Source organism: Pseudopipra pipra, chromosome W (assembly GCF_036250125.1).
Source record: "Pseudopipra pipra isolate bDixPip1 chromosome W, bDixPip1.hap1, whole genome shotgun sequence".
NCBI classification, from domain to species: domain Eukaryota; kingdom Metazoa; phylum Chordata; class Aves; order Passeriformes; family Pipridae; genus Pseudopipra; species Pseudopipra pipra.
The window spans coordinates 3,564,940-3,588,293 of NC_087580.1; the positions used below are offsets into that span (position 1 = coordinate 3,564,940).

Sequence of the window (23,354 nt, forward strand, 5' to 3'; positions counted from 1 at the left end):
CACTGCCAGTATGATCCCACACACTCCTGGTCTCTCTCACTATATCCCAGTTGCTGCCAATGTGGTCCCACTCACTCCCACTTGCTCCCAGCATAATCCCAGTTGCTCACAGCCACTCCCAGTCACTCTCAGTGTGGTCCTAGTTGCTCCCAGTATGATCCCAGTCAGTCCCAGTATGATCCCACTTGCTCCCAGTATATCCCAGTTGTGCCAGCATGGTCCCAACTGCCCTCAGAATGCTCCCAGTCATTCCCAGTATGACCCCAGTCACCCTCACTGTGGCCCCAGTGGCTGCCAAGATGTTCCCATTGCCCTCAGCATGGATCAAGCTGCTCCCACTGTGATCCCAGTATAACCCCAGTTATTCCAAGTGTGGTCGCAGTTGCTCCCAGTTCCTTCCTTTGTGATCCCAGTTGCTCCCAGTTGCTCCTAGCAGAGACTCAGTCGCTCCCAGTATGATCCTAGTATGATCCCTGTATGATCTCAGTACAATCACAGTTACCGCAGCATGGTCCCAGTTGCTCCCAGTACCTCCAGCACAGATCCAGTATGATACCAGCCTTCCCCCAGCCTGGTCCCAGTCAATCCCAGTCACTCCCAGTGTATGCCAGTTGCCTCCAGCATGCACCCTGTCACTCCCAGTCACTCTCAGTTTCTTCCAGGATGATCCCACTTGCTCCAAGTATGTCCCCAGTTGCCTTCCAGCATGGCCCCAGTGGCTCCCAGTTCCCCTCTGGGTAGTTCCAGTCACTCCCAGTATGATCCCAGTCACTGACAGTCACTGCCAGGATGGTTCCTGTATGGTCCTGGTCACTCCCAATAGGATCCCAGTCACTCCCAGTCACTCCCAATAGGATCCCAGTCATTCCCAGTCACTCCCAATTGGATACCAGTTGCCCCAAGGTGGTCCCAGTTACTCCCAGTCCCCCCCACAATGGTTCCTTTCCCTCTCAGGGACTCCCAGTCTGAGTCCAGTATGGCCCCAGGCACTTTCAGGCACTCCCTCTGGGATTCCATTTGCCCCTGCATGGTCCCAGTTGCTCCCAGTATGATCTCACTATGAGTCCAGTCACTCCCAGTATGATCCCAGTAACTTCCAGACACTTGCAGTACGAATCCAATTTGATCCCAGTCATCCCCAGTAAGATTGCACTCCCTCTCACATACTCCCATTATTATTGCAGTCATTCCCAGTATGATCACTGTCAGTCCCAGTATGAGCCCAGCAGGGGCCCAGCTGCTCCCAGGATGATCCCAGTTGCCCCCAGCATTGTTCCAGTTGCTCCCATTCCCCCCTATTATGGTTCCAGTCACTCCCAGTATGATCTCTGTTGACCTCAGCATGCTCCCAGTCACTTCCAGTATGCTCCCAGTATGCTCTCACTATGATCCCAGTCACCTCCAGTGTGATCCCACTTGCTCCCAGTATATCCCAGTTGTGCCAACATGGTCCCAACTGCCCTCAGAATGCTCCCAGTCACTCCCAGTATGATCCCAGTTAACCTCACTGTGGCCCCAGTTGCTCCCAGCATGGGCCAAGCTCTCCCACTGTAACCCCAGCATGATCCCAGTACTCCCCATCATGGTCCCAGTTGCTCCCAGTTCCTCCCAGTGTGATCCCAGTTGCTCCAAGTTGCCCCTAGGACTGACCCAGCCCCTCCCTGTAATATCTCAGCCTGATCCCAGCATGATCCCAGCAGGGGTCTAGTTGCTCCCAGTATGATCCCAGTTGCCCCCAGCATGGTTCCAGTTACTCCCATTCACCTCTGTGGTTCCAGCCACTCCCAGTATATCCCAGTTGCCTCCAGCATGCTCCCAGTTGCTCCCAGTATGATCCCTGTTGCCCCAATTCTGGTCCTGTTGGGTCCAGTCCAGGTCTCGGTGTATCTCGGTGTTCCCCCTGATTTTGGGGGGTCCCTTGTCCCCCCCTGGCCCTGCTTTTATTCTGACACCAGCCGGCTGCTCCCAGTGTTCCCAGTAAAGCTTCCCAGTTCTCCCCAGTCCTGGATACTCGGGGCAGTGAGAGGGGGCTTGTGGAGACCCCATCGGGGGAGCTGTGGTTGGGTGGGGGGCAGAACTGGCCCTGGGATTGGGGATTTTGACCCCCATGTGTCCCCCCGTGTCACCCCGTTCTGGGGGGGCTCTGGGGGGGGCACCTGCACCCCAACACGGCACCCAGCGCTCCACAAAAGGGGCTGGGACGCCCCGACACCGCCCCACAGACCCACAAGGACCCCCCAACCCGCTCACACCCCACCCAGAGCCCCCAAAGCCCAAATGTGGGGAGACCTTTCTGGGCACTGGGGGTGCCGGGAGCCCCCCCGGCTGCGGGGGCAACTCCTCCGTGTGCCGGCAGAGCCGCAGCGCCCAGCGCTCCCCACCTCGAGCCCACCGGCGCCCCCCCCTCGCCCCCAGCGCCCCCCGGGACGGCAATTTGGGCAGGGGGGAGGGGGGGGCGCCCAGGCCGGGCCCCCCCGCGCTGTCCCGGCCGTGGCGGCTGCGGCGGGGGCCGAGTGCGGGCGGGAGCGGCCAAGAGCCCAGCGCTGCCCCATCCCGACCTGCCCCAGCTCCAGCCCTGCTCCTGCCGCGGGAGGACATGGCTTTGGGGGCAAGGGGGGGGCAAGGGGGCCCAAGGGGGGCCCGAGGGGGCTGGGCCAGGGGGGGAAGGGCTGCAGGGGGCGGATCCCGGAGGAGGAAACCCGCCAAAAGCGGCGGCCCAGCCGAGGGAGGAGCCGAGCGGGAGCACAAAGAAGAGCAGCCAAAAGGTCCTGGCGGTCGCTCGGCAATGGCGGGGGGGGCGAGAGCGGTTTGGGGGCCCCCGTGAGAGCCGGGGGGGAACCCCGGTAGCCGCAGAGTGGGGAGAGCGGAGAGGGGCAATCCCGGAGCTGGGGGACCCCTGGAATGCTGGAGGGGGGGGAGCAGAGAGGGAGCGCCGGGCCCCTTAAGCGGGGGTCCCGGAGAGGGGGAAGGCCTTGGAGTGTGGAGAGGAGGGGGGGCCTTGAGGCGGGGTGGGAGCCGAGAGCGCCAAGAGGTTTGTGAGGGTGGGAGGCGAGAGAGGAGGCCCGGCCGGCCCCGGGAGGCAGAGTGGGGAGAAGTGAGCCCTGGGACCCCCCTGGCAACACTCAAGGGGACCCCGGCGAGTGGGAACCCCCCGGAGCCGCGGGACCCCCGGCAGCCCGGAGAAGGGGGACCCCCAATGCAGGCAGAAGTGCCATCAGGCCAGACAGGGGGGCCCCCCCCTAACCCCAGAGAGCAGAGAGGGGGAACTCCTGGGAGGGGATTTTGGGCTGAATGTTGTTGTTTTGGGGGTTTTTATGGGCACAGGATGCCTGGTGATTTCTAGGGATGGACTTGGGCAGGAGAAACACCCAAGGCAATGTGCTCACCCCTTGTTTCCCCCCCCCAGCAGGATTTCTGCTTCCCAAAGCTTGGTCGGATGGAGGAGGAGGCTGCGAGGAAGAGGAAGATGCCGCGGGCCCCCCAGGCAGGTGAGGAGGAAGTCAGTGCCCCTTTGGGTCGGTCTTTTGTGGCCGTCCTGCCGGGGCTGGAGTTGGGGGGATGTCCTTGGGCTTCCCTGTGGGCCGGAGGCAAATCCCCTGCCTGTCCTTCCTTCCTGCCCCAGGCCCCGAGGTGAGGCCGGAGAGCGCGGAGGACAAATCCCGGCGGCAGAGCCTGGTGGGAGAGGCCGTTTTGAAGGGCTCCCCGGCGCAGGAAGGCAGCGGGGAGGAAAAGGGCCGGAGATGCCCCCGCAGGAGGGGCTGCAAAGCCAGCCCAGGGGGCTGTGAGGAGGAAAGAGCCAGAGTGTGCCGGGAAGGCGGCCGGAGCTTGAGGCGGAGCTGCGAGCTGGTGGTCTCTGAGCAGCCTCCCAGCAGAGAGGAGCACTTCAGGTGCTTAGAATGTGGGAAGAGCTTCAGGACGAGCACCAACCTCCTGAGGCACCAGCACATCCACAGTGGGGAACGGCCCTACACGTGTGGGGAATGTGGGAAGAGCTTCAGTGACAGCGCCCACCTGCTCCGACACCAGGTGATCCACAGTGGGGAAAAGCCCTACACGTGTGGGAAATGTGGGAACAGCTTCAGCCAGAAGTCCTGCCTGATCCGCCACCAGATCCTCCACACTGGAGAACAACCTTACACGTGTGGGGAATGTGGGAAGAACTTCAACCGGAGATTCAACCTCCGCACTCATCTGGGCCTGCACTCCAGGGAACGGCCCTACAAGTGCTTGGAATGTGGGAAGAGCTTCAGCCAGAGCTCTGACCTGATCCACCACCAGAAGATCCACAGTGGGGAACGGCCCTACAAGTGCCCGGAATGTGGAAAGAGGTTTAGAACCAGCTCCCATCTCCTCATGCATGAGCAGATACACACGGGGGAGAGGCCCTTCCGCTGCAGCGACTGCGGGAAGGGCTTCAAACGCAACTCCCACCTCGTCATCCACCGTCGCATCCACACCGGGGAGAAGCCCTACAAGTGTGACGAGTGTGAGAGGAGCTTCACCAACAGCTCTGCCTTGACCTACCACCAACGGACCCACCAGTAATGGAAGCCCCGAGTGCCCCGACTGCGGGAAGAGCTTCGGCCGCTGCTCCAACTCCATCAGCCATGGGAGGACCCGCGTTGGATGATCCACAGGGACCCCCGTTGGGCACAGACCTGGTGACCCACATTCCTGGTGATCCATGTTGGGCAGTGTATTGGGGCCTTGGGCATAATGTATTTAAGGAGGAAAAAGTCCTTGTGCAGATGGAATTGGGTGCAGAGAGGAGCAGAGTGGGAATAGGGGAGAGGAACAGCTCTGCAGACCCCCAGGGCAGTGCAGGAGGAGGGCCAGGAGGTGCTCCGGGCCTAGAGCTGAGATTCCCCTGCAGCCCAAGGAGGAGCCCACGGCAGAGCAGGGGATGCCCACAAAGAAGGATGTGAGCCCGTGGGAAGCCCGTGCTGGAGCAGAGTCCCTGCAGCTGCTGCGACCCCAGAGAGCTCCAAGGGTCTCGCTCAGCACTGCTGGTTGTGGGGCCACACAGAGGGGCTTTAGGCACAGGAATTGTCCTTCCTGGCCCCAATGGAAGTCTGTGACCTTCTCTGAAATTTGGAGAACAAAAATAGGATTCCACTTGGGTTGTTCTTCAGGTTGCTCATTAAAAAAACAGGAGCTCATTGTCTCAAGGACTTACACAGCTCTGAGGGGTTTTCAGTCCCAGCCCCCCAGGTCACCCCCCAAGGTGCTGGACGGCCCTTCAGACCCACCTGAGCCCACCCCCCGTGTGCCCACCCTGTGCAGGGCAGCTCGGGGAGCCCCTGGGACAGGGGATGGTGCCTCTGGACCTGCCTCCCGAGGGGCTTCTGCCACCCTTGGGGGGCACAGAGGGGACAGGGGCACCCTCAGCTCCTCCTGCCACGAGCTGAGCTGGGACAACAGCCCGAGCTCCCGGGGCCTGGGCAGGTCCTGCTCCCTCCTGGGGCTTTGCCTGGATGCTCCTGTGCTCCTCAAATAAAAACACAAAATGCTCATAATCCCCCAAGGGCCCAGCAGTCACAGCTCTCCTCAGCAAAGCAAAACTGGTTCCATAGGAGTGATTTGTGGAATATTTATAAGGAAAAAAAGTCAAAAAACGAGACCAAGGATCAACTGACAGAGACTAAAATACCTGTGGATGCTGCTGTTGAGTCACTGGCAACTGCAAAGTGTTTCTATACTTACTAAAACTATATAACCCCCCTCCATCAATGCCCAGCAGGTGTTGTTGGCATCACTAGTGTAAATAAAATTATTACCAGGCTGGTACTTGCCCAGGTGAGAACCCTCTGTCTGTGTCTGCAAAGGGAAGACCCCAAAGGATGATTTTCTTCCTTTCCCAATGCTTGAATTTTTATAAGGTTTAATTGATGCCATGTTTTGTTCCTTCCCCAAGCCCCAAATTCCTCCTGGTGGGGCAGCCCCGCCGAGCTTTGCAGCCGGAAAACCCGATCTGGGGGTTTGCTCCCCGTTCCTCAGGTGCTTGAACACAGCAGAGGGGCAGCGGGACCCCTCCAGCCCCGCCCCAAGAGCCCGTGGGGGCAACTCCCCGGGCAGCCCGAGGGACAGCGCCAGGGCGGCCGTCAGGGCCCCGAGGGGACAGCGGGGACAGCGGGGGGGCTGCGGCGAGGCCCCCCCACGGCTCTGGAATGGCAGATCCAGAATGGGGGTGGGGAAGGGGTGCGAAAAAAAGGGGGGGCTCGAGAGCACCCGTCACCCCTCACCCCCAGAGCCCGAGACAGGGTGTCCTGGGGCAAAGCCCTGGTGAGACCCCCCAAAGCCCTGCAGCCCCCCCTGCACAGGGGGATGCAGGGGCTGGGAAAGGGATTGCAGGGGGGTTGTGGAGCTGGAAATGGGGGTGCAGGGGGGTCACAGAGCTGGGGAAGGAGATGCAGGGGAGTCTCAGTGCCCAGGAAAGGGGATTCAAGGGGAGCTTAGGGTCAAAGGAAAGGGGGGCTCCCAAAGCCCCTGCCAGGGGGGAGCGGGAGCTGGGGCAGGAGCTCCGTGGGGAGAGAAAAGGGGGGGACAGCGGGATGGGGGTCCCGGGGGGGCACACACGCTCCGGGGGGGACACACGACCCCCGGGGACCCCCCTCAGCTCCTCCCGCAGGCAGAGGCCGAGCCCCAGCCCAGGGAGACGAAGCCAAAGACGGAGCCCCGACCCCCGTCAGCATCTTGGGGGGGCGGGGGGGGCAGGACCCGGGAAACGGTGGCGGCTGCTGGGAAGGGACCGGGATGGACTGGGATGGACTGGGACACTGGGATACACCGGGACCAGGACTGGGACCCCTCGGGACCAGAACTGGGGCAACAAGGATCATACTGGGAGCAACTGGGACTGTCACCAAACGGGAATAAAACTCTATGTCACTGCAATGTCAGGATTAGAAAGTGGTTTTATTTTTTTCGGCACTGGGTGCGGGGGTGGGGGGTTGGGCGGTCTCCTCCCATCACCCCCCCACTGGGCTGTCTCACACCCTGGTTTCTGTGGATGTAACTAATACATGTGCATTACATTTCCCCAAACTCATGCATATGTACTAAACACTCCCACAGATTCTCTTACACATTTGAATCAGTTTTCAGAACTCATTTCCATCAGAGTAGGGGTCTCTCGAGGGTCTCTGGTGGCCCTTTGGGGAACATCCCTTCTCCAAATTATCCTTCTTTGGTCACGGGCCCGAAAAACCAGTTTCTTCTTCTGGAATGCTTCCCAGCTCTGGGGGCTGGCCAAGATACTCCTTCTTATCAGTGCTGCTTTTCCCGGCATCAGACCTGGCCCCGGGGGGGGATCGGGGGTCGTTCCCAACCGGCTCCGCTCCGCCCTCGGGCCCCGCTGGGGCCGCCCCGCAGTTCCCAACCGGCTCCGCCGCACGGCCCGGGCCCCGCGTGTCCCGCTGCCGCCTGCCCGGCCCCGCCGAGCCCAGAAACGCCGCCAAATCGCTCAGAGGGACCAAAAACCCTTCCCGTGGGCAGCGAGGGGCGCGGGGGGTCCCTGTGAAGGCCCTTCCCCTCAGTCACTGCTGGGCACCCGCCGCCCCCGCCCCGAGCCGGGGCCCTTCCCAGCGCTCCCAGTGTGCCCAGCCAGCCCCGAGCGCCCCAGGGAGGGCTTCAGCTGGGCACGGCACACAAGGGCTGCTGGGGGGTCCCACCTCACTGCGGGGCCCTTGGTTCTTCCCGGGCTGGGCAAACCCGGCGGGTGGAGTTTTGTGCCAGAACTCTGTCCCCTCCTGCGCTCGGCCCACGGGATTCGGGGCCGTTTTCCCTTTTTGGGGCAAATAAATCCGAGGTGTTGAGCACTGACAGGACGCAGCAGCCCTGCAGCCTGCGGAGCCCGGGCTGGCCTGTGCCTGGTAGAGGAACAAAGCAGCTCAGGGACAAATGACTCAGTGGTTAATTGGCCTAAGAAATTGCTCCTAATTAGGGGGCAGGAGAAGTGAGGCCCCAGGGCTTCCTGGCCAATGCACACAGCTGGGAAAGCTGGGCCAGGAGCTCCACAACACTGTATTTGTGTCTTTTTTCAGATAGATCTGGCATTGCATTGATTGATTCTCAATATTTTATGCCTGTTTAATGATATTTTATTGATTCTCTTCAAGATCAGGATCATCATCTGGATCTTTATGGACATGGTGCTTTCCAAGGAGAGCAGGACACAGGCAGAGCCAGGAGAACCAGCCTGCAATCACACAGTGCCACCGGGGAGAGATGTTGTAGAGCAAAGACTCCCTTCAGGTTGGAAGGAAACTCTGCATTCAGTGAGCTGCCTGGAGAATGTGTGCCCACAGCTCTGTGAGAAGCTGACAGCAGGGAATAACATTCCCAAGCAGCTACAGCTCTGCCCGGAAGGAAGGACTGTCTGCAGGTTCCGACACTTCTGAGTTTGACCCTTCAGACCATAGTGACCCTTTCAGAGAAAACGCTGAGGACAAGTGTATTTGAAGAGCTCAAGCTGACTGAGAAGGGCTGCAAAGCATCCTGGAGAGCTGATTTCCAAGATCTCCGTGGGCATTTGGCACCTTGATAAACTTCTCTTCTTCCCTCAGTGCCCAGGGAACACCAGACAAGGTCACCCAAGGGTTTCCCTTGGAGTGCCCTGGGCTTGGCTGGTGGAATCTTCCTGGGGGAGGGCAGGGATGAGATGAAGGCAGCTGGGTGAGACTTTGGAATGGAAGATCGTGCCTGTTTGGGACTTTCTGTCTTGAAAGCAAGCTCACCATGAGCTGTAGAAGGCCCTGTGCTGGGTAGATTCAGCTACTTGAATAAAGTTTTCAGTTTAAGATACTTGTTTTTTAGGAGCTCCTGATACCTCCAAAAGCCAGGTCAGGATTGCCAACAATTTCCTTTCCTATGTGGATATAATTACTTGGCAGGATTCTGTTGTGGAGTCTAATGCTCTGTACTAAGACATTTCTGGACTAGTATTCCAAGGAGCATCCCAAGCATTGTATCCTGCTCCCTTCTCTAATGTATCCATGTACAAAAGTCAGTAACTTCCTTTTCACAGCCTATTTATTTACCTAAATTAGTTCATTTGACTTACATATATTAAGGGATGGCTTTATTTCCTGGTCTATTTTTCCTGATGAAATAAATAATCCAACAGTTCTGCTGGAGTCCAAGTTCTTAAATCACTGTAGATTTCATTGCATGTATTATGTAACAGGTTGAAAACTTCCTTAGCTGGCAGCTGGAACAAAACTCCATCCAGCTCCCAGGGCTTGCAAACCTCCTTCTTAAACAGCAGGAAGAGCCCCAGTAGATGCCCAAGTGCTGCAGAATGGCAGGAAATGCAGGCAGTGCAATGGTTGCAGTGTGTGAATCTCTGCAGTTCAGCAGAGGCTCCTCATCCCTCTGGAGCAGGGAGGTCACTGCTGGGAAGTTGTGCTGTGCAGAAGCCTTGAGCTCCTGTGGCAGGACGAGCACAGGGCAGTGCCACGGCCTTTGTGGGGAAGATCCTGCCGGGCCTGCCAAGTGCTGCTGCTCTTTGTAAAGCGGGAGAGTTGTGGGTCCTTGCGAGGAGGAGAATGAAGATGTTCAGCAGCAGAAAGCAGAGCAGAGCAGTGCCCTCCTTTTGTCTGGGGCTGCCAAGGGGGCACTGAACCTGGCGAGCCCTGAGCCAGGAGCAGCAGGAGGGCAGTGTAAACCCGACAGCCCTGGAACAGCACGAGAGGCTGCAGAGCTGGAGAAGGAATTCTGCAGGAATACTCAAGTCCGGAATGCTGCTGGAAGCGTCCCTTTGGCCCCTAGAATTGCCCTGGGAGTTTGCTGCCAGGCTTTGCTGCTCTCCTGCTGCAGTGAGTCAATGGGAGCTGCCGGGTGCTGTGGGCTGGCGATGCCGTGGGGAGCAGCTGCCCGGCCGTGGTGCCCCTTGCCGTGGGTGCCGTGCGGGCTGACGGTGCCGGCGGGTTCTGTGGCAGCGCCGGAGCCCGGCGGGATCCGCAGCGCGTCCCGCCCGGCGCTGCAGGACCGGCAACGGCAGCAAGGGCTGCCAGGCCTTGGGAAAGCTGCGACCTGCAGGAGCTGCCAGGGCTCCAAGGCACAGCCCGGGGGGCCAGCAGAGACACAGAGTTCCTGCTGTGCCCATTCCCATTCCTGCCATGCCCATTCCCATTGCTGGTAATGCCCAGCCTGCTCCCAGTGTCCCCGTTCCTGTCCCCAGTGTCCCCATCCTGGTTCCCCACGTTCCTATTCCCGCTCCTGGTGTTCCCATTACCAGTTGCTGGTAATGCCCCACCTGTTCCCCAGTGTCCCCATCCTTGTTCCCCACGTTCCTATTCCCGCTCCTGGTGTTCCCATTACCAGTTGCTGGTAATGCCCCACCTGTTCCCCGTGACCCCATCCTGGTCCCCCCTGGTTCCCATTCCTGGTGTTGCCATTCCCAACTCCTGATATCCCCATTCCCAGTTCCTGGTGTCCTCAACTTTCTCCTGGTCTTCCCATCCTGCTCCTGGTGTCCCCATCCCTTTCCCCATTGTCTCCTGGTGTTCCCAGATCCGAAAAAAAATTTGGAAAAGAGAAGTTTAGGTACTCCCAGGCCCCCAAAATTGTGAAAACAAGAGTTTGGGCACACCCAGACCCCAAAAAATTAGAATAGAGGGGGTTAGGACACTCCCAGACCCTAAAACTCCTGAGAACAGTGGGGGTTCAAACACTCCTGGACTCCCAAAATCTCATGAACAGAGGGTTATTGGGCACACCCGGCATCCCAGACCCTCATTCCCACCTATCCACGACACTCCAAACCCCATCCCCAGCAATCCTGGAACCCCCCAAACCCACCTTGGACCCCCCAAGGCCCGGGTGGGGTCAGCAGCAGCAGCCAATGGGAGCGAGCGCTGCTGTTGCGTCATCAGCTGCCGGGCAGACCCGTCCGGAACGGAGCCCTCCCCGAGCTCAGCCAATCAGAGGCCACCCTCCGGTGATTTTGGGGGCCCGTGGGAGCTGCGGGAACCCTGGATGGCCGTTTTTTGGGTTGCCCTGAGCTTTGGGAGCCCTGGCTGGGCATTTTTGGTGGGTCCTGAGCTCCCCCCTCCCCCGCAGCCCACGGACCCCCCCGAACCCCCCAGCCCCGGGGCTGCCGCGGGGGCCCCCAACGGCCCTCAGCCAATCCCAAAGCGCCCGCGCCGCCCGCGCCCAATCCCAGCGCGCCGCGCTGATGACTCATCAGTCGCCGGGAAGACGCCTCGAAAAAAGGGCCCCAACTGCGCCCTCAGCCAAGCCCAGCGCGCCCCAAACCCCCCAAAACGGCGCCGCCCGGCTGGTTTTGGGCTGTCAGCAGCTGTCCGGCGCTGGGCATGGAGCGTGTGCGGGGAGCTGGGGCCGTGCTGGCGGTGCTGGTGGTGCTGGGAGCCCCCCCGGCTGCGGGCGAGGAGCTTTCGGGTGAGCGGGGGGGGCGGGCAGGGGGGTGGGGTGTGAAAGGGGGGGCAAGAGGGGAGAAAAGAGGGTGTGGGAGCCCCAAAAGTGAGTGCGAGGGGGGTCAGAAGACCCAGAGTGATTGGGAAGGTGGTGGGAGCCCCAAAGTGAGGGCGGGGGGTCTGGGGATTGTGGGGACGTTGGGAAAGGGGTGGGAGAGAGGGACAAGGGGGTGTGGGAGAGCAGGCAGAGGGGTGCCCTGGGGGTCCCTGGGTGTCCCTCGAGCCCTGGAGTGGTTCCCTGGGACTCTGAGGGGGTGGGATCAGCAGTGGGGGGTTCCCCAACCCCCCTGTCCATCCTCGGGGGGCTGATGAGAGGGTTCCCCCCCATCCATGAGCCAGAGCTGGGGCGTCCGTGGGGCAGAGGGGGGTGGGAAAGGGGGGTCCTGGGTGGCCCCCTGAGCTCCCACCCTGCTGTGGGGGGCTGGGGGATGATGGGGGGGGGGACGGGGCACCCCCTGACCTGTGTCCTGCACACACAGGGGTGTTCCTGCACATGGGAAAGGAGGAGTGCCACTTCATCAACGGCACCGAGCGGGTGAGGTTTTTCGAGAAGCTCATCTACAACCGGGAGCAGCAAGCGCACTTTGACAGTGATGTGGGGGTCTTTGTGGGGGACACCCCGTTTGGGGAGATCCAGGCCAGGTACTGGAACAGCCAACTGGAATGGCTGGAGTACAAACGGTCTATGGTGGACAGGTACTGCTGGCACAACTACGAGGGGTTCACCCCGTTCAGCAAGGAGAGGAGAGGTGAGCGTGGGGCAGAGCAGGTCCCCTCGGGCCCTGCCCCGGGAATGACCCTGGAGCCCCTCAAACCCTCCCTGGGAATCCCCCTAGACCCCTCAGCCCTCCCTGTACCCGTTCCCGTGTCCTTTTGCCGCCTCCCAGTTCTTCCCAGTCCATCCCAGTCTCTCCCAGTGCCCCCCTTCGTCTCCACCCCGCTGGGGCCACCGAGCTCCCGCCCCTCAGCCAATCCCAGCGCGTCTCTCTGATGACGCTTCAATTGCCAGGCAGACCCAAAGCAAAGAGTTCCTTCACCACGACTCAGCCTCCCAGTCCCGATCGCTTCCTTCCCAGGCTAGACCAGTCACTCCCAGACCTTCCCAGTCACTCCCAGTCCCTCTCACTCCACTCCCAGACCCTCTCGATCCATTCCCAGACCCTCTCACTCCATTCCCAGTCGTTGTCACTTCACTCCCACATCTCCCAACTCTCTCCCCAGTGCCCCCCCAGCCCAGCCCCTTCTCCCCCACTCTATTCCCAGTCCCTCCCACTGCCATCCCAGTCCCTCCCAGTGCCATCCCAATCCCTCCCAATGCCCTCCAAGCCCTCTGCCCTCCCTCCCAGTGCCCCCAGCTGAGCCCAGTGTCTCCCCCGTCCCTCCCAGTGCCCCCCAGCGTGTCCATCTCGCTGGTGCCGTCGAGCTCCCAACCTGGCCCCGGCCGCCTGCTCTGCTCCTTGATGGATTTCTACACTGCGCCGGTGCAGGTGAGGTGGTTCCAGGATGGGCAGGAGCTGCCGGAGCACGTGGTGGCCACCGACGTGGTCCCCAACGGGGACTGGACCTACCAGGTGCTGGTGATGCTGGAAATCCCCCCCCGGCGCGGGGTCACCTACAGCTGCCAGGTGGAGCACGTCAGCCTGGAGCACCCCCTCAGCCGGCACTGGGGTACAGCCCGGCCCCCCCAGCACCGGGGGGGCAACTGAGGGCGACTGGGAGGGAGTTTGCAGGAGTGGTCTGGAAAGGGTGGAAGGAAGTTTGTGAGGTCTTGGGTTGACTGGGAGGGGTTCAGAGAAGTCCTGAAGGGGCTGGGAAGGGACTGGGAGGGGTTCAGGGGGAGCCCTGAGGGTGATGGGATGGAGGTTGGAGGGTCCTAAAGGGGCTGGGAGGAGCTTGGTGGGATCCCAAAGGGGCTGGGAGGGCACTGGGAAAAGGTTTCAGGGGGGCTGGGTGGGCTGGGAGAGACTGAGATGGGGTTTGTGGGGTCCCCGGTGGTCCATGGGTGGTTTTGGGGGTGGTGACCCCCCCGGCTCCCCCCAGAGATGCCACCGGACACCGTCCGCAGCAAGACCCTGGTGGGGGTCGGGGGCTTCGTCTTGGGCTTGGTCTTCCTGGCGCTGGGGCTCGGCTTCTACCTGCGGGAGAAGGTAAAGGGGGGTCCCCAAATTGGGGTCGTGTCCCCCCCCTTGCTCTCCCACAGCCTCTGGGCCCCCCCTGTTCCCCCACCCCGCTCTCACCCCCTTTTCTCTCCCCACAGAGCTCCTGAGCTGCCGGCGGCCGCAGCCCTTCCCCGTGGCCTCGGGCCCAGTTGGGACCCCCCAGTCCATCCCCACGTTGAATCTGGGGGGTCGTGTGTCCCCCCCATCCCATCTTTTATTCTGACCCCAGCCGGCTGCTCCCAGTGTTCCCAGGAAAGGTTCCCAGTTCTCCCCAGTCCCTGTTATTGGGGGGCAGTGAGGAGAGGGGGGAGGGGATCCCTGGCAGAGCTTTACTTCTTCTAAAAAACCAAGCAGGAATTTTTCTTTCCCCTGCCCCACTGGAAAAGAAAGATGTTCAATGGGGGAGGGGGATTTGCCTTGGGTGACTCACACCCACAAAAGAACTGACCCAGCCCAAATTGCAGGTTGGGAGCCCTCAGAAGGCTCTGGGGAGGTGGAGTTTTTTGCTTTCTCCTGGGCAAAGGGCAAGGCCCTTCACTTTGGCCTTAACTCAGGCAAGGGGTGTGTTGGAGAGGCTCCGAGGTCCTTTTGTTCTCGGTCTGCTCATCTGGCTGTTTGCTGGTTCCCGTTTGCCTTCGTTTCCTGCGCCCTGTTCTGCCCCCAGCCCGGACCTGCTTGGACTTCATGGGACAGGTTTGACCCCCTGTACCAGGGTGAATTTATGCTGATACTTTTGGTCTGCGTTTGGCCCTGCCACCTGTGAAAGCTTTGCTCTTTCCCTGCCAAGTTATGGGAAAACAAACCCTGATAAACGGGAAAGTTGTCCTTGGAGAGAGCTTCTTGTATAAACTGTTGTAATTGGCATTCTGTGATTGGCCAGTTGTCCTCCAAGGTCGCTTGAAGGAGAGATTGAGGAGGAGGAGGAGGAAGGCTCGGCCCCAGACTCAATTAAGAAAGACCTCCAAAACACACTGCGCGTGCGTGAGGGGATTTCTGAAGTTCTCACATGTGCACAGAAGAGATGCACTGACATAACCGGGGGTGGGACTGAGGGCCTCGGGCTGGGCGGTGCTGGCCACTCCTGGGAGGTGGTGGCCACTCAGTTAATTGTATAAAAAGCAGACAGTGCTTTCTTGGGGAGAGCTAACTTCACACCAAGGACAACGTTGCCTTTGGCGGGGACACCTGCCAGTTTGTGAACTTACTGACTCTCCAAGGATGCAGCTTCTGCTCTGGGTAATTATAGGCCTGCTAGGTTGGTAAGAGAACTTTATGGGCAACAGCTGGGTAACTGGGGGCTTATTTCTCTCCTCCTTCCTCCCTTTTGGGTTTGTTCATTTTCTTGGCCACCTTTTGTAATAAATATTGTTTTATTTTTTTGTTGAGCTAGCAGCGGTGTCTGTTTTTCGCGTGTGTATATCTCGGACCTTCCCTGATACAGTAACCCCTCCCCAGTATATCACCACTTTCCCTGTGATGTCACCGCTGTCCCTGTGATGTCACTGCTGTCTCTTTGATGTCACTGCTGTCTCTTTGATGCCACCGATTTCTCTGTGATGTCACCTGTCAGAAGACAGAGATTGTGTGAACAATTTCTATTGCATTTCTGAGACCTTCACCTTGGCATGGCTGGGTGCAGACACTAAAAATACTGCACCACTAATATGGCTGCAGGCCTTGTGCCAAGGTGAAGGAGGAGTTCTTTTGGCAGGAAAACAAGTTTTATGGATACCTGCTGTTATCCAATTAGTACTGTACACCACAGTATGTTTCCCTTATGTATCCAGTGTAACCTGGGGAAGAATCACATGTCTCTGTGTCACAGGCAGCTTATAAACTGCCTTTCCTCTAATAAAGGGGACATTTTTGCCGATCATATTGATTTGTGAGCATTTCTGTGTGACCTCCTCCGCCGTTAGTCACTTCTGTGCCTGTGATGTGACCGATGTCCCTGTGATGTCACCGCTGTCTCTGTTATGTTACCACTGTCTCTGTGATGTCAACACTGTCCCTGTGATGTCACCGATGTCCCTATGATGTCAGTGCTTTGCCTGTGATATCATCACTTTCTGTGATGTCACTGCTGTCCCTGCGATGTCACTGCTGTCCCTGTGATGTCACTGATTCCCCTGTGATGTCACCACTGTCCCTATGATGTCACTACTGTCCCTTTAATATCACCGCTGTGCCTGTGATGTCACTGCTTTCTCTGTGATGTCACCAATGTCCCTGTGATGTCACTGATGTATCTGTGATGTCACCGCTGTCCTTGTGATGTCACCGATGTCCCTGTGATGTCACCGATATCCCTGTGATGTCACTGCTTTCTCTGTGAGGTCACCGCTGTCTCTGTGATGTCACCGCTGTCCCTGTGAATTCACCGCTGTGCCTGTGATGTCATCAATATCCCTGTGATGTCACTGCTGTGCCTGTGATGTCACCGATGTCCCTGTGATGTCACCGCTGTCTCTGTGATGTCACTGCCGTGCCTGTGATGTCACCGATGTCCCTGTGATGTCACCGCTGTCTCTGTGATGTCACTGCCGTGCCTGTGATGTCACCGATGTCCCTGTGATGTCACCGCTGTCTCTGTGATGTCACTGTTGTCCTTTTGATGTCTCTGCTGTCCCTGTGATGTCACTGCTGTATCTGTGATGTCACCACTGTCTCTATTATGTCACCGCTGTGCCTGTGATGTCATCGGTGTCTGTGTGATGCCACTGCTGTCCCTGTGATGTCACCGACGTCCCTTTGATGTCACCTCTGTGTCTGTGATGTCACAGCGGTTTGTGTGATGTCACCGCTGTCCCTGTGATGTGACCGCTGTCCCCAGGGCTGTCACCCGTGTCCCCAATGATGTCACTGCTGTGCCAGGGCCCTTTGTGGACCTCCCTATGGGCTCTGACTCGCATCATTCCTGCAATTTTCTTGTGATGAACTGGTAACATCCTATTTAAGTACAGAAATAATTTCACACTCAATGGTATAGTTAATGTGAAGATGGATAAAAAATTCTTTTATAGCATGGAGGCAAGAGATAACCTGTACTATCACTCCATGAGGTGAAGGAGGATTGACTGCAGTCAGGGGTAAACTGGGGCAGGACGGTTTGCTCCCGATGAGGCCTGGAATCTGTACAAAGAGTGCAAGCTTTCTGTGGGAGGGTTGGTGAGACCAGGATGTTGTCTGGTGTTGCATGAAACTCCACATATACATTGCCTGCGATGGCTCCTAACAGGCCTATAAATGTGTGACTGGCAGTCAGCCACTTCATACTATAAAAGATGAATCCAGACTATAAAATTCTGAAATAAGAAGTTCTGTTGTACTAGACTTTATATTTTGCAGAAATTCCCTAGATTCATCGCGTTGTCTGGGTCCATACGATTGGACACACCTGTTCACCTGTCCAAACTTGGAAACTAGGTCTGCCAACCGGGAAAAGATTATCTCAAGTACTGTTGACTCCAAGTAAATGACCACTGTAACCTATTTGGATCTCCTCACTGGGGATGGACATGATTATATTATTGTCTGTATTTTTGCTGTTACTCAGTTGTTATGTTGTTTTACATTTTTAGAACTGACACTTCATCAATACGCTGTTTGAGTCATTCACCAGTGTCATGGTCCAACCATGGACCACGTGGTGGGATGGAATCCAACAGCCCCCAGGAGCTGGTTTCTCCTCTGAGGGCGCAGAGCAGCAGGGCCTCTTCCAGACCCAACTGTAGCTTCCAGAAAGATATCAGCTATACTTTGCTGATTTCTGTTCTAGATGTCAATGTGTGGATCACCCTGGCCAACGTGACGAAGACGGACATGATATGTGTGTCCATGGTAACTCCCATGAGTCCTTTTCGCACCTGTCTGGTTGGAGTACCCACTGATAACTACTATTGGAGAACTCTATATAATGAGACCGTGTTAGCAAACTGCACATATCTGGGAACTCAACCACCTCTTTGGCGATTGGAAATGGGGATGGGCCTGGTTACGAAAAAGCGCTGATAAGCTTGTCAGTAGTTGAATGTATAATAACATGCATATTGTGTATAATTCCCTATGTACTAACGTGTACGTCGAATGATAAACACCAGGCTAAATGCGTTGCAATCTTGGGTAGTTCATTATCAGCCTCTTGCTACCATTGATCACGCGGTGGCATGTAAGGGGGGTACTTTTGAATTAGATGATCAGTGGAACATAGAGGCGTGAGAAAGGAATCATATTAGGATGTGAAACCAGCCAGAGTATGGTACAATGTAACTTCATGGCACAAGCTAATTGGAAGGTCCACTGTGCTTTTTAGCAAGTCAGCTTGATATCCCCTCTTATCAGAGCTGAGTTCTTCCTTGGTTTTGCTACATATTGCAAGATAGATACATCTACCCTTCAAACACAATGGTAGAGGTCATACATAGGGGTGAGAAAGATGATGATGGGAGGAAGATGATGTGGGCAGGGGTCGCTGGCCCCTTGCCCTACAGCAGGGCACGCACAGACTGTTGCCATGAGGTGATGATCAGGAGGGGTTTGGCTGCCATTCAGGCATCACCTTATACTGGGTACTGGCCCTACGTGGTGTAATGTGGAACTGATAAAATGGGGTGTCGGGACTGCTGAGCTGAGCGATCCTCATCCTGCCACCGAGACTGTGGCTCCGCGGGGACGCCCGCTAAGCACGGGCACCGACCAGCTGCTGCAGATCCTGACAGCCCTGGCCTGTCTGTGTGGGTCAGCACAGTTTATTGACAGGAAGCAACTGAGAGAACAAACGTTTTAATATCCCTTTAGTGTCACTTTAATTCCCCTTTTATTTTTGAATATTGTTACATAAATAAGTTGTTCACAGTATTTCCCTTTAATTTCCCTTTTTACTAACCAATATTGTGTTAATAGTTATCCATAATATTGTGTTAAGATCCCTTTTTTGGTATCCCTTTAACCCCCTTTTTCACTAGTTAATACTGTATTAAATGCTGTTTGTAGTATTTGTTTTTAAGGCCACACAATAAGATATTTTATATCCTTTTTTAGTTCTTCATTCTCTTTGCTAAGATGATTATTATTATTATTCTCAGTGTAATAAAAGATATTTTTTGTGTTTGAATATTTCTGGCACTTGTCTTTATTCCAGACATGTATCCAAACGAGCTGTCTTTTCCCTAGATAGGGAGAGCCTCAGTAACTGTCTGTGTTAGTTTTGTCTTCATCTCTGGTTTCTCTAAGGGTCTTTGTGGTTTAGAAATTCTGCCTTCTTGGTGTCCAGGTCTCAAAAATAGATTTCTCTGCCAGGTCTCTGACCACTGAAATAGGGCAGGCCTTAAGCTTTTACTTTGTTTTTCTGACAAATGGCCATGGCCCAGAACTTGTCCATCATCCATTGTCTATTGCCCCCATTCAATCTCCTGCCAGCAGTTTCTCCCCACTGCTGGGTGGGCTCCTTTGCCAAGCACTAGAACTTGTTGGGTAACAGGCCCAGTCCTGTTGCCTATTTTTCGTGGGGATGTGCAGGAGGGCATTGAGTCTTCCATGAGCAAATTGGCAGAGGACCCCAAGCTGGCTTGCAGTGTGGATGTGCTGGAGGGTAGGAAGGCTGTGCAGAGGGACCTGGACAGGCTGGACCTCTGGGCCGAGCCCGTGGGCATGAGGTTCAAGAGTGCCTTTGGTGCCTTTGGGGCCTCTGGCCACAAGAACCCCCTGCAGCTCCAGGCCGGGGGCAGAGGAGCTGCAAAGGGTCCCCGTGGGAGAGGCCCTGGGGGTGCTGGTGGACAGAGGCTGAACCTGAGCCAGCGGGTGCCCGGGTGGGCAAGAAGGCCAAGGGCAGGCTGGCCTGGATCAGAAAGAGTGTGGCAGCAGGAGCAGGGCAGTGATGCTTCTGCTGGACTGGGCACTGGTGAGGCCACAGCTGGAGTGCTGTGTCCAGCTCTGGGCCCCTCAATTCAGGGAGAACCTTGAGGGGCTGGAGTGGGTGGAGAGCAGGGCAATGGAGCTGGGCAAGGGTCTGCAGTGCATGGCCTGTGAGGAGCAGCTGAGGGAGCTGGGCTTCTCCAACCTGGAGAAGAGGAGGCTCGGGGCTGACCTTCTCCCTGTCCACAACTTCCTGACAGGAGGCTGGAGCCAGGTGGGGGTCAGCCCCTTCTCCGAGGCAACAGGCGACAGGACAAGAGGACACGAGGACCTGCCTGTCAGGGGCTGTTTGTCAGAGACAGGAGCAGGACTTTTTGGAGAGAAACAGGGATTAGGTATTGAAATGGGCTGCCCAGGGAGGTGCTGGAGTCACCGTCCCTGGAGGTGTTTAAGCAAAGACTGGCCATGGCACTGAGTGCCGTGGTCTGCTTGACGTGCTGGGGATGGGGCGTAGGCTGGACCCCGGCTGATCTCACAAGTCTCTGCCAACCTCAGGGACCCTGGGCTTCTGTGCCACCCCAGCCTTTGGGGACAGCGTGCTGGTGGCTCAGAGGCTCCGTCCTTGCCTTGCCTTGCCCATCTCCTGGCTGCCAGGCAAGGGCCTTGTGACATCACAGCCTCTGTGGAACAGCGCGGTGGCTGAAAACTGTCAGTGCTGCGTCCCCGTGCCCAGAGCCTGGGCAGAAGTCGTCTGGCAGGGACGGGCAGAGACTGTGCAGAGGTGTCAGCTCGTCCCGCAGCAGCACGATGCCCAGCCAGGGCATCTCCTGGCTCCTCAGGCTCTCGGTGCTCCTGCTCTTGCCTGGCCCACTCGAGCCTTGCAGCCGTGCCACAGGTGCCATTGCTGAGAACCGGGGTTTTCCTTGGATGGCCCCTTGCCAGAAAAGGCAGGAGAGGCTGGAGAGAGGGGAAGGAGGGGGGTCAGGCCGCTGGGATGGGGCCGGCGGGCCGTGAGCCCGAAGCCAGCAAGGCCTTGGGCCCACACGGTGTCAGGGGAGGACTGAGAACCCCCAGGGAGGAGGAAAGCTGGGCAGGCCCCAAGGCTGCTGGGCCTCTTCCTTGCCAGCCCTTTGGCCAAGGCCCCGAGGCAGAGGTGGGGCTCAGCCCCTGCACAGCAATGGGGCACAGGCTGAGCCCCAGGGACACCAGAGCCAGGCGGCCTGAGCTCTTCTTCCTGCAGCGTCTGCCTGGGGCAGCCCAGCCAGGCCTGAGTCTCTGCAGGAGAGGCCAAGCCCAGCCAGAGAGGGCTCAGCCCTCTGAGCCTGCACTCACTGCAAAGGGAACAAAACATTGGCCCAGAGGACATCCTGCCCCCAAATGGAGAACTGGAAAGGTCAAGAATAAAAAAGTCATCTCCCTCCATTCTTCAAGAAATGTTCAGACCTCTTTCCTAAAAGCATCCAGGACTCAGATCACCCAATTTTCTCTCTGACAAGGGTTTTCCATGGTTCCTCTCATTTCCCACGTTAAAGGGGGTCCCAGCACACTTTGGGATCTGTTGGATGCTGTGTTGGGGTGCAGATGTCCCCCCAAAGCTCCCTCAGAACAGGGTGACACAAGGGGGGGGCACAGAGGGGTCCCCATTCCTGATCCATTCTGGAGCCACCACACTGGGGGCAACTGGGATCAGAGTGGGAGCAGCTGGGCCCCTGCTGGGCTCATACTGGGACCATACTGGGAGTGACTGCAATACTACTGGGAGTATGGGAGAGGCACTGTAACCATACTTGGATGACTGGGATCAAACTGGATTTGTACTGCAAGTGTCTGCAAGTTCCTGGGGCCATACTGGGACACATACTGGACACATACTGAGATCATCCTGGGAGCAACTGGGACCATGCAGGGGCAAATGGCCTCCTCCAGGCAGTGACTGAAAGTGCCTGGGGCCAGACTGGACTCAGACTGGGAGTCCCTGAGATGGAAAGGAACCATCGTGGGGGGGACTGGGAGCAACTGGGACCATGCTGGGGGCAACTGGTATCCTCTTGGGAGTGACTGGAAGTGACTGGGCCAGTAGCCGCTGCTGGCGGGGCCCGGCAGGCCTTGGCTGGGGGGAGCCGGGCGGCCTCTGCGCGTCCCGCGCTGGGGAGGGGACAGGAGAGGCAGCACAGTCAGGGCAGGGCTGCCTGGAGTCAATCCTCTGCTGCTTTACAATCTCCTCCAAATTCTTTGGATTTCTTTGGGGGAACTTTGTTCAACTCAGCTCTGTGCTGCTCAATGAGAGCACTTTCCATGACCGGGCAGGAATTCTCACCCTCCCCATTGCTCTCAGCCTGAACCCTGGACAGCTCTGAGGTCCCAAAGGGCTCCCTGTGCCCCAGTGCAGACTCAGGAGAGCTGCTCTGCCCACAAGTGACCTGCTGGTCAGCACACAGGTTCCCTGTGCTATTTGCACCTCTCTGTTGGTGGATGATCCACTTCAAAGATGCCTGGAAAAAAAGTGGGGTTTTGTGAAGACTCCACTTGCAAAATCAATTCCTCCCAACTCTTCCCTCTTTCCCTGTGCAGCTGAGCAGAGGGCGATGCAGAGGAGTGCTCAGGCTCTGCTGCCTGGAGCTGTCCCTGCCAGCAGCTGCTTCCCTGTGCCCAGGGCTGGGCCCTGGCAGTGCATCCAGAGCCCATCCCAGCCCTGGGTGCTCAGCTCTGCCCTGCAGAGCCCTCCCAGCACAGGGCATTCTGGTGCCAGGGGCACCTCTGGCTGGGCAGGCTCTGATGGCAACAGCAGAGCAACCCTGAGGAGGCTGGAAAAGCACCACTGCTGCTGCCTGTGAGGCCCAGGGGGCTGATTTCTGACACTCCCTGCACCATTGCCCTCAGAGAAGAACAGCTTTGGATTTTCCATGCTTCCTCCTGAATGGAGACATGAATTGATCTTTCCCATTGCCCGTCCCTGGGAACCTGAAGCAGAACACTGGAAGTACAGGATCCTTCCCTTTCAGGATGCCCCTGCCTTGCTGCATTTCCTGAAAATTCCTCTTAGAAACCCCCAGCAGTCATTTGGAGCTGTGATCATTGCTGACATGTCCTGCACCGTCTCGACAGCAGAAGGGCCCTGCCCTGCCTTCCCCTGTCAATTGGGGTTTGCTCCTTGCCCACAGCCCTTCTTCCCCAGCCCTGGAGCAGCTCCCTGGGCCAGCTGAGAGCTGCCCCTGGCAGGCAGCAGAGTCCCTGCCCAGCAGTGCCCTGGGCTGCAGGACCCTGCTCTGCCCCACAGCCCTGGGCACCCCTGGTTGCACCCCCGGCTTCACAGCTCTGCCAAAGTGTCCCCCAACAGCCCCCTCCTCACCCATCCCATCAGCTGGGGCTGGGCCAGCTTTAGGAGATGCCTCCAGGAGCTGCCCCTGCACTGCCCTGCAGCCACAGACTGCCCGTGTGCAGCCCTGCCAAGATTCCTCCTGCAGGGAGCTCTCAGTCACCCTCCCAACCCTGAGCCCCTTGAAGCTCTGTCTGTGCCCTGCTGGTGTCCCTGAGCTGCCCTGGCAGTGCCCTCAGCCCTGCTGGGCTGTGCAGAGGAGCTGCTCCTGGGCAGAGCTGTCTCTCTGCAGCGCTGCCCGCTTGCCAGGAGCTCCCTGTGTGCCAGGAGCCCGGCCCAGCTCAGCAGCACAGACACAGCCCCAGGCACTGAATGACCCTCGGGGGTTGGGGATGAGTCCCTGAACATCAGACAAAGAGCAAGTTCAAGAAACCTCAGAAGAATTCCAAGTCAGATCCAAGTCCACAGTTTCTCCTGGCGTTAATGGGTCCCACTGAGGGCCAGTACTCAGAAATTGTCCTCTGCTTCCAGTTAGAGCCGAAAACTGGAGGCAGTGATGACAGGTGGGGACAAGCAAAGTCCCGCGGTCTG

General features: G+C 57.8%; 3 protein-coding genes and 1 long non-coding RNA gene across 4 annotated transcripts in view; all 4 read left to right on the forward strand.

The window, feature by feature from the left end:
* LOC135404434 (class I histocompatibility antigen, F10 alpha chain-like) overlaps nucleotides 1–23,354 on the forward strand; it is a 214,735-nt gene that overhangs the window by 151,684 nt on the left and 39,697 nt on the right. The window lies entirely within an intron of this gene.
* LOC135405980 (zinc finger protein OZF-like) lies at nucleotides 2,108–4,970 on the forward strand. The gene is made up of 2 exons (XM_064640493.1): nucleotides 2,108–2,429; nucleotides 3,626–4,970. The coding sequence occupies exons 1-2, from the start codon at nucleotides 2,108–2,110 to the stop codon at nucleotides 4,543–4,545; spliced, it is 1,242 nt and encodes a 413-aa protein (XP_064496563.1). The 3' UTR covers nucleotides 4,546–4,970.
* The window catches only part of LOC135404459 (class II histocompatibility antigen, B-L beta chain-like), a 106,835-nt gene continuing 95,400 nt past the window's right edge, over nucleotides 11,920–23,354 (forward strand). The window contains exons 1-3 of the mRNA XM_064639219.1: nucleotides 11,920–12,184; nucleotides 12,822–13,103; nucleotides 13,476–13,582. Coding sequence (XP_064495289.1) covers nucleotides 11,929–12,184; nucleotides 12,822–13,103; nucleotides 13,476–13,582 — 645 coding nt within the window. The 5' untranslated portion in view covers nucleotides 11,920–11,928. The remainder of the gene's footprint in view (nucleotides 12,185–12,821; nucleotides 13,104–13,475; nucleotides 13,583–23,354) is intronic.
* On the forward strand, nucleotides 16,396–18,707 carry LOC135405191 (uncharacterized). The gene is made up of 2 exons (XR_010425787.1): nucleotides 16,396–17,065; nucleotides 17,176–18,707. It is a non-coding gene; the product is annotated as an uncharacterized LOC135405191 (long non-coding RNA).

Bases quoted from the DNA above. Each gene is read 5' to 3' on its own strand.
- LOC135405980 (XM_064640493.1), top strand. From the start codon at position 2,108: ATGTGTCCCCCCGTGTCACCCCGTTCTGGGGGGGCTCTGGGGGGGGCA. The intron at 2,430-3,625 runs GCAATTTGGGCA...CTGCCCCAGGCC, and splicing joins CCCCAGCGCCCCCCGGGACG to CCGAGGTGAGGCCGGAGAGC.